Raw genomic sequence first — 10516 nt, forward strand, 5'->3', positions numbered from 1 at the left:
TATTAATTGAATAACATTAAATATTTTTATTATAATTTGCATAACACTGAATTATTTACATTTTAACAGTATTATTACTGTATTATAAAAAAATAATAATAACTTCGTACAAAAAATAATAGCTGTATATTTAAACTTAACAATACTAAATTATTGTATTAAAAAAATAGTATTTACTTCTTAGTAAACATATTAATTAACTACATAAAATAACATCAGTATAATTAGTTATTACTGTATTTTAAAAAAACATTTGACAACAAATAAAAACAGCTGAATATTTAAACTTAAACAATACTATTACTGTATTATAAAAAATAGTAATAACTTCTTTATAAAAACCATTTAATTTTGGCAACATAATAATATAAGTATTACACCGTATTATCTATCTGGATCAATATCTTCTTGATCTGTACACCTTATATCTTTATAAAATGAGTGATACACTGGTGGGATGAGAGGTAGAAGATCTAATAAATCTTTTTTCTTTTCACTAGATATAGGAAGTAGTTTATTGTATGCCTGAACAACAGTTAGGTTTTCCATTCTTAATTGCTTTCCAGAATGATATAAGTTGACATAACTCATTAAGATCTTAATAAAAATAAAAATTTGTAACATATCTTTAATACTCATCACATTCACAGCAACCAGATTATTTGGCGACTTAACTTGTTTGTACCAAAAATAGAGATTTTTTTTTCAAATATAAAGGAGTCAAAACATGATTTTTAAAAATACATGACTTAACTCCTTTTGACCGCGCATCAAAGGTTATCAAAGGTATTAAATAATAATAATATAATAATATTCACAGTTGTAAATGGTTTCCATTTCACAGTTTGAAACTGTTTCTATTTCATAGTTTGAAGCGGTTTCCATTTCACAGTTTGAAATGGTTTCTATTGCATAGTTTGAAACGGTTTCCATTTCACAGTTTGAAACGGTTTCTATTTCATAGTTTGAAACGGTTTCCATTTCACAGTTTGAAACGGTTTCAAATTTCATAGTTGAAACAGCCTGGTCGTCAATTTGGTAAATCACCTCGGGAGAAGACATCTCTGGCATATTCTTACGAAAGCTTGAGCTCCTATACTTATTGATTTTACTTTAAAATATTTATTTAAATATCATAATATACTTTAACATACGTTGATATAAAAAATTCTTTTGAATGTTTGTTAAACTTTGTGGGAACTGAATTCGGTTTTAAAATGTTCAAAGTGGTCCCAGTTTTAAAACAATCTTGGTCGAAATGTTGTGAACATAGTTTTCTAGAAGGCTTATAATCATCTTCAGTTAAACCACAAGCTGTAAGCCACAAAGATCGCTGGGATTGATCTTTGGGGAACCTAAACAATCAATATCAATTAAAAAAAAACAAATATTTCATGTGATTAAATATATTATTAACAATTTTAAAGGTACATGAAATAATGCAATATGTGTTTTAGAAAAGGTTTATGACTTACGAGTGTAAAGAGATGCTTGGATTTTTGGATTGCGAAGTCAAACAAAATACACATGCGCTAGTACATTTTTTTGGTGCCATTATCCCAAAAACAATTTTATAAATTGAAATAATTAATAAAACAAAAGAGTTAAAATAACACAGTACAAACGCCAATGGATGGTCATTCCAAAATTATTATTTAATCTTATCAGTTAATATTTATCATATCATTGGGAAAAATATGCGACAAGCGCAAGCGCATGCGCAGAAAGGTACACATAACTGACGACTTGTCGCTAACATGTACATCAACATATCGAGCTGTGGCTCTATCCATTGTATATGATCTAAGGTAATAATATAATATGGCAATATGCATCATCCATAGAGTACACAATTTAAGATAATACTATCTTAAATCGTGATATAGTATGGCATCATCTAACTATGATAATATTATGATCAACGACAGAATCAACGATCATCAACATTTACTATAATATTTTGTTATTTAAATATGATACGACATAATAACAATTTATTTGATTTTAACATAATCTCAATGTGGACCGTAAAATGGTGACTCCTATGAAATCCTGATAAGAACCGTTGTTCACATGGAAATATAATTTTCTTCTATTATCTCTCTCTTTATTATCTATGCCAATTATAGATACTCTAGATTTCTCTATTCTGTGCTCTAGTTTAGAATCTAATCTATAAAAGTTATCAATGTTAACACCACAAAGATTACCAAAACATTTCCAAGAGATTATCAAAGATTTCCAAGATTACCAAGAGATTACCATAGATTTCCAAGAGATTTCCAAGATTACCATGAGATTACCAAAGATTTCCAAGATTTCCAAGATTACCATAGGATTACCAAGGATTTCCATGGGATTTCCACGAGATTTCCAAGATTTCCCAATACTTGTACACCGATTTCCAAGAGTGATTTACCCCCCATCGGGGATAAATTAAATTTATTTGGCTCAACTTCTCCTTGTTTTCCTGTGTCATCTGGTGTGACAGTCCATTTCCCATTAGGGGAATTTAAAACCAAGTCTGTTTTTTTCAATGATTTCAATGGTGTAATTTGAATAATACTATCATTATCACCTAAAATAAATAAATAGTTCCGTACCATAAGTTTAATAACCTATGTATAAATAGACAGCAAAATATAGATTTGAAAAAAAAATAAACCTTATAGTAGGACATTAGGTTTATGTTTATATTAATATATTATATATGCTACACATTTTTAAATACTGTATCAATTATTAAGTGGTGAAATAAAATTTTTATTAAGTTCTTTTATAATAATATTTAATTTACCTATATGTTGAAAGTCAGTTTTTTTTTTAGCTTTTAACCATGTCAGGTCAATATCAGAGGCTGAATCATCGTGGTTTGAATCTGAGTCACTGATCACACATTTAGTAGAAATCGTTTTGCCTTTAGAATCTTAAATAAACAAATAAATACCATGTATAAATAAAAAAAGTCAATACCAACTACTATACCATCAGGTATATAGCGAGGAGGGCAACTATTATTTATTGAAATATTTGATTTTAAATTTCTGCTTTTAGTTTTTTTTAAATTGCCTATATTGGGAGATAAACTACGGTGTTTCTTCGTTAATCTCCTATAATATTCGTCTTCAGTACTAGATATATCTGACTTATGCATTGCTTTGGGTAGCTTAGATCTAGCTTCAGCCAAAGAACCTTAAATATATTTCAAAACATTTAATAAATGAAAATTTAAAATTTAAAATAACATTTTTAAAAGAGAATACTACTTACTGTATACTTTGTTTCCCAATTTTCTAGCATTGGAAAAGGTAAAATCATTATTATTAGGCTTTATACGTCTTTCAATATATTTTTTAACTTGTTTGGATTTAGCTGGCCATGCACAATTATTTTTTTTCAACCATACATCTGGTACTGCTTCCACGCTATTGTCATTGTTAAATATAACTATAATCCAGCCACTTTGTTGGTCCATCTAAAAGAATATTACAGTTTAATAAAACAATTATATTTATCAGTGTGTATAGTAATTATTGTTACCTAGGATTAAAATGTTTGTCTTGTTTACTATGTACAAACTTAAGTACCTATACAATATGCTCTACTCATAATTTAGACTAAATTTATTTTTTGATATAATTATATTTACATATATACATTATACATTATATTTACGGGATACAATTTAATAGCACAGATTTAAAATTCAGAATGAATAATAGGCATTGCTATATATTTATCATTATGATTAAATACAATCATTTTTTTTTTTAAATCCATTATTTTCCAACACTGAATAGTTTTGGAAAGATTTTTAACTTCATATATATACAGTATTCTTGAGTCCATAGGGTCTTCATATAATGGTTTTGTATTTTTAAATATACAACCTAATATTAAAGCTTCTTCACCTCTTAGACAAAAGTTTAAACATTTAATAACTTCATTGTTTTTAGTGAGAAGAAAAGAATCTTTTCCTTTTTTTATTTGTATTTTTATATTTTTATACAATAAAGTAAAATATTGTGGACCAGTTATATTTTCAAGTAATGGGCCGTTACTATGCATATGTTGCAAAATAGGTTTCAGAATAAATTGTTCATTATTTGTACTTGAATTTGTGATACTAGCAGAGAATTTTTCATTGTATCTATTTATAACCTGTTGTAATGGTTTATCGTGTTTCCTTACAAATGACTTTAGTTCTTTCATATAATTTTCAAACATAAATGTTGAACAGTTATGAAGTGGGCCATAGTGTTCATAATCATCACAAATATGTATTAATCCATGAACATTATGGGACACAAAGTGTGTGCCATAAATATTTTGAAAACTCATTACGAAGTATTCTAATAGTTGACGCGCATAATCGATGAGATGACTGCAATCTGGACTTAAAAGAATTATCATTGCAATATTCAACGTCATAAAATTGGTATAACACTCTTTACTTATAATTTTCTTTAATACAATTGGTCCAGTATATAACAAAAAAAAACGGAATTCTGTCGCTTTCCATCGACTTAACTCTTGTAAAGTTCGGCTTTTTCTAACAAAATCAGAAGTAACAAATACATTAAGATTTAATAAATACGAAGATAACTCATTAATTTTTGCTGACCGTATTCGAACACTAACTGGACCTTTGCTTACCCACAGCATTAATAATTTTTTCATTACACCCAAACAAACTAGATGCATATAATCAAGTGAGAACGATAAAACAGAATCAAAATTTGGTAATTCTACAAGATTTGATGTTACATTGCCAACATGATATTCTTCATCTGTAACATTAATGTAATTCTGGTGATTTCTCATAGTTGATTGAATTTCAGTATATGGAAAACAAACTCTACTGTACAAATATTCACCTTCAATGGTACATCTTGCAACAAGAAACACCATTGTAAAACCACTAGCTTCTTCGCTCCACTTAAAATCCAAAAGTTTAGTCAGAATATTCAGCATAATTATATTTGAATTCAAGAGGTATATTTTACTATTTTCACCTTTAATAAAAAAAAAAAAACAATATCTATAAGAAAGTAAAATTCAATTTTACAGTATTGATTATTCCCACTCAATTTTTTCTATAGCCAATTTCTTATTTTGTATTAATTCAAAAAAGAATAACCATGAGATTGCACAACACTTGAGATTTATATCATACTTTCATATATTTATTTTATCAATTGAAATTTCTATATTAATAAATTTTATCGATTCTTAAAATTGACGTTGAAATTGATTTCATGCATATTTTTTAGTCTCAAATATTCCAAGTACCAGACCTAATTTATAAACCAATTGGCAATGCAAAATACAAAGCAAATTCCGGAACCCTGCAGGAGATGTGAATCAGCTAAATACGAGTATAAAAAATTGTCTTATGTGGAGATATTTCAAGTACTAAAATCCTTACACAAGTAAGTATCAATAGCGATTTAAACTGCTATATAAATATTAGTTAACCTTTATATTTTTAGGGATGAGATGTTTAGTAACCGATGATGATAAAATTATATGTGGTCATAAAGTAGTTTTAGAATCAGCTAGTCCATATTTCCATGCAATGTTTAAAAATTGTGAAAAAAAATCAACATCTTGTTATTATGAAACAGTTAGATTCAACCGCCTTATAGCTATTAGTAAACTTTATTTATTCTGGGGAAATCACTGTCACTGAAAATAATTTACAGGTAATAACTAATAATATATGAAGTTTGATTTAATTATAGACAAACAAATTGTTTAAATTGTGTACTTTATGTTCATTTCTCTAGGTTTCGTTACAAACTTCAAATCTCTTGCAGTTACAAGAAGTAAAAGAGGCATTTTGTGATTTTTTACAGGCACAAATGTTTCCTAAAAACTGTATTGCTATAAATGCGTTAGCTGATTTACATAGCTGTACAAAGTTGTTAACAAGTTCCAAATTATATATTCAGCACTACTTTTCGTATGAAATATTATTTATTTTTATGTTTCTACAAGACAATTTGATTTATTATTGTTATATTTTGATACTTAGAGACGTGGTAGAAGGAGATGAATTCCTATCCTTATCATCCGAACAAATGGTTAAGTTGATAGCCTGTGATGAGTTGGAAGTTCCATCTGAAGAAAAAGTAGGTGATCTAAAATGTATTATTGTTTTATTTTAGAATAATGGAAGGAAAAATGATTTAACCTACTTCCATGTATACAGTATAATTTATACGAATATTGATTGTTGTAGGTATTTGAATCTGTAATTCAATGGGTGAAATATGATTTGGGTGCCAGAAAATGTATCTTGCCCCAATTTGTGGAACATGTGCGTTTACCATTAACATCCAAAGACTACATATTAAAAAAAATAGTTGAGGAACCTCTTGTTAATAATTGTCTTAAATGTAAGTTTTTTCTATAAATACACGTTTTTTGTGACTAATTAATTTATATTTTATATATTTATATTTTTTTAAGCGAAAAATTACGTAATTGAAGCTCTACATTTTCATTTACTTAAGTCAGATGAGCTTGTCACCATTCCTCATCACATACGGACAAAACCTAGACAACCCGGTGGCTCTTAAAAAGTATAATTTGTTATAATTTATTTATATTTCCAATATATTTAACGTTTTAAATATTATAACAGGTTATTTTAGCGGTTGGTGGATTAAGGTTTGGTCAAAATCTTGATAGTACAGAATGGTATGACCCAAAAATCAACCAATGGCAGCCTGGGCCACAAATAATTGCATCACATTTTAGTGGTTGTCTAGCTGTAGTAAAAGATAATTTTGTGATTTATATGTGAGGTATGAAACTTGAATCAGCTCATCAATCTGTTTATCTGCTAGATTTATCTTCAGAAACACCTTATTGGAAACCATCTGTTGACATGTTAATTATAAGATGACATTTAGGATTTGGCGTGATAAATAACCAAATATAAATAAAACATATCTATATGCTGTAAGTTATATTGAAATATTACTCATTAATTTCTTAGTAACTTCTGTTATAAAGTAGATACATAAATTTTTTATAATTAATTCAAGGTTGGCGTTTCTGATGGTAATATTTGTTTAAATGGTGCAGAAGTTTTTGACTGCAGAACTCATGAATGGCATTTGGTATCCAATATGACTACTAGAAGAAGTAGTGTTGGGATTGGAGAACTGTATAATTTTTTATTTGTGGTAAGCTAATATTTTCTTTTATGATTTAAAATTTGTAATTCTAACTATTTGTCATGTATGAAATCTGAATAAATAAATTCATCCAAATAAAATCATGGAAGTTACACCCAAAATTGAATATTTCAGTAAATTAAATTTTTTAATTAACATATAAATAATGAACTTACTCAAATATTTGTTTAAATACCTATGTATGATGTATCAATGTAAATCATAAAGAGAAACGGATTTTTATCATTGGTCAACTAAATAAAAGTATTAAAAGTATATTATATTTTTATACAGCTTATACATAACAACAAATTATTTTATTAATGTAATTACTAATTAATATTATTAATCTAAGAAATGTTTGAAAATGATAATACAAAATTAATAAAAGTAAATTGAATTTTATTCAGTGTCAAGTTATATTCAACATATTTGTAACATAATATTTTAATTTTCACTAAATATTGATTATTCATACTTGATCAAGTATGATTTTTAATTTCTAATAATAATTGTTAAACATATACAATTTTAAATTTGCTAAATTAACTATTAATAAATAATATATGTTTGTAATTAAAAGACACAATGTATTTATTAAACATTTCATAAATATGCACACAATCACTTTCATTGAAAAATCAATTGAAATAGAAGTGACTTTTTCCGCAAGTTGTATTAATTCAGTTCACTATCGTGTAGGTAGGAAGTGTTGATGGTTTATCAAAGCGGAGATTAAACTCTGTTGAATGTTATCATTCCAGTCTTGATAAATGGACACCAGTCACAAAAATGCGTGTACATCGCAGTGCTGTGGATGTTGGTGTTGTAGATGGTGTAGTGTATGCTCTAGATGGTACTGATGGATTCAAAGTTCACAAATGTGTTGAAGCATACAGGCAAGCAAGTACAGGATTATGAACTTCTATTCCAAATATGCATTTGTGTCGACAATTTCCAGGTAATTACTCTTATAAGAGTTCTAAATCAATTTATGAAATATTTTTTTTTTAAACACATCTACCTATTTTATTTAAGATTAATTTTTCAATATAGGAGTTGCTGTATTAAATGGATTATTGTATGTCGTTGGTGGAGATTGCCGAACTTCTAGAACTTTTACTTTTGATTCTGTAGAATTTTACATCCACAAGAATAAAACCTGGACCATGGTCACAACATCTTGTAATGATGCACGGACTGCAGCAAGAGTTGTAGCATTTGATAGACCACAACATTTTAAAACTTGTTAGTATCCATAGGCGCAACTAGGGTCAATATTTTTTTTATTTATTTTTTTTTTGGGGGGGAGGGGGGGGGGCTAGAATTGTATATGTTACACAGAGCCACCCTCATAACTGATAAACCGGATGGCTACTGACAATGTACAAATAAATGACGGTATATCAGTCTAGGTATTAGACATATATATACTTATCTATGGTATCAAAAAAAAAATTGACCTATAATAGGTACTTGTAATAAATTCCAAATTAATCATATCACAATATCCATTATAGGTACTTATAACGCGCTATACCTCAATAACAAACCGTGATAGTGTGATACTATCATAGATATATAATAATATATTTTAGAAGTTTCAAGTACCCTCGAATAATATTATACAATCATAACAAAATAATTAAAATAGTTATTCTAGGTATTTTAATATGTAATTTCGGGTAAATTTTAACTTAAAATGAGTATAAAAATAAACTGTGCTTATGTATTTTTTTTAGATTTTTTGGTAAAAGGAGTTACTAATTACGTGGAATATTGTTTTAAATTTTCAATCCTTAGATATAAAAGTTGAACATTTTATGAATTTTTATCTACAAAATAATTATTCAATTTTAAGCTTGACAAATTTTGTCAAAATTCAAACTTAAAATGCTTGTAAAAAAAAATTGTGAACATTTATTTATAAAATTTTTCCACTGCTATTGTAACAATATATAAGGAGCCTTTTATTAAATTTTCATGCTTTTTTTACCCAACAAATAAAATTTTATAGACAATTGTAGAAAAAAAACATAAAAAAATTGAAAACTGACAATGACCGTAAATAGTTCGAAATGAGTCAAAATATTTTCAAAATTTTATGGTGTATAGAAAAATAAAATATAAACATTAAGCTAAATTTCTAGTATCTACAGTTATTTTATTCGTTTTTTAATTACAAGAAAACAACAAAGTCGTTACATAAGAAATCGAGTGAATATCCAATCTTCTAAAAATATGAACTTTAAACGCTCATAATAATTTAATTTGATTTGCTTGTAGACATTTTTTATTTGATAAAGTTAGACAAACTTATGAGGAATCTAGTATTACATTTTCAAATCTCAGATTTAAAAAAAAAATTTTATGAATTCTTAACTCAAAATAATATGCCAAATTTCGTAATTTTTCGGTATTTCGTCAAGATTTGAACTTTAAATGCTTATAAAAAAACACTAAAGATTTTTAATATTTTTCATCTGCTATTGTAATAATATATCAGGAGCATTGTATTCCTTTTTTACATTTTTTGGCCCAACAGATAAAACTTAATTGATATTTATAGAAAAAAAAAAACTAAAAAAAATTGAAAACTGACAATGTCCGTAAACAGCTAATTTTTAAAATAAATATTTTGATAATTTTCGAACTGTTAAGAAGATGCCAATACTCATTTATTGAACAATGATAACCGTAATTAAGCTACCAAACATTATATTGAAGATTTTTATGAAAGTTTAGATAGCTAGTCGTCCATATCAAGTGTATCGTTGTCATCTACCTACATCAATTACCGCGGAAAGCGAAATTGGTTATACATACACCTAGCGTGACACTAGAACAATGTTCAAATACATATTTTTCAGGTTACTTGGGGAAAAATGTGAAGAAAAATTTAAGTGTAGATTATTGTAGTTGTGTTTATTTAATAAATTTTACTAAAATATATTAATCATTATTACATGGAATCTTGTTTTAAATTTTCAAGCCTTAGATATAAAAGTTGAACATTTTATGAATTATTAACTAAAAAATAATTATTCAATTTTAAATATCATACATTTTGTCAAAATTCGATCTTTAAATGCTTATAAAAAAAAATTGTGCACATGTATTTTTAATATTTTTCAACTGCTGTTGTAACAATATATCAGGAGCCTTGTATTAATTTTTTACACTTTTTGTCCCAACAGATAAAACTTTATTGGTATTTATAGAAAAAAAAACTAAAAAAATTGAAAACTGACAATGTCCGTAAACAGCTAATTGTTAAAATAAACCTTGTAGTAAACCCAAAAGCTATAATATTGTTTTAAATAAAATAA

General features: G+C 26.8%; 1 protein-coding gene across 1 annotated transcript; it reads left to right on the plus strand.

The window, feature by feature from the left end:
- Positions 1 to 5494: 5494 nt before the first annotated feature.
- Positions 5495 to 8440, plus strand: LOC115034913 (kelch-like protein 2). Its single transcript, XM_029492447.1, has 9 exons — positions 5495 to 5626; positions 5790 to 5965; positions 6038 to 6134; positions 6245 to 6401; positions 6475 to 6573; positions 6660 to 6796; positions 7056 to 7196; positions 7890 to 8094; positions 8244 to 8440. The coding sequence occupies exons 1-9, from the start codon at positions 5495 to 5497 to the stop codon at positions 8438 to 8440; spliced, it is 1341 nt and encodes a 446-aa protein (XP_029348307.1).
- Positions 8441 to 10516: the final 2076 nt, after the last annotated feature.

This window comes from Acyrthosiphon pisum, unplaced genomic scaffold (genome assembly GCF_005508785.2).
Source record: "Acyrthosiphon pisum isolate AL4f unplaced genomic scaffold, pea_aphid_22Mar2018_4r6ur Scaffold_21522;HRSCAF=24174, whole genome shotgun sequence".
Taxonomy (NCBI): Eukaryota; Metazoa; Arthropoda; class Insecta; order Hemiptera; family Aphididae; genus Acyrthosiphon; species Acyrthosiphon pisum.

Bases quoted from the DNA above. Each gene is read 5' to 3' on its own strand.
- LOC115034913 (XM_029492447.1), top strand. From the start codon at position 5,495: ATGAGATGTTTAGTAACCGATGATGATAAAATTATATGTGGTCATAAA. The intron at 5,627-5,789 runs GTTAGATTCAAC...TCATTTCTCTAG, and splicing joins CATCTTGTTATTATGAAACA to GTTTCGTTACAAACTTCAAA. The intron at 5,966-6,037 runs GTATGAAATATT...TTTGATACTTAG, and splicing joins TATATTCAGCACTACTTTTC to AGACGTGGTAGAAGGAGATG.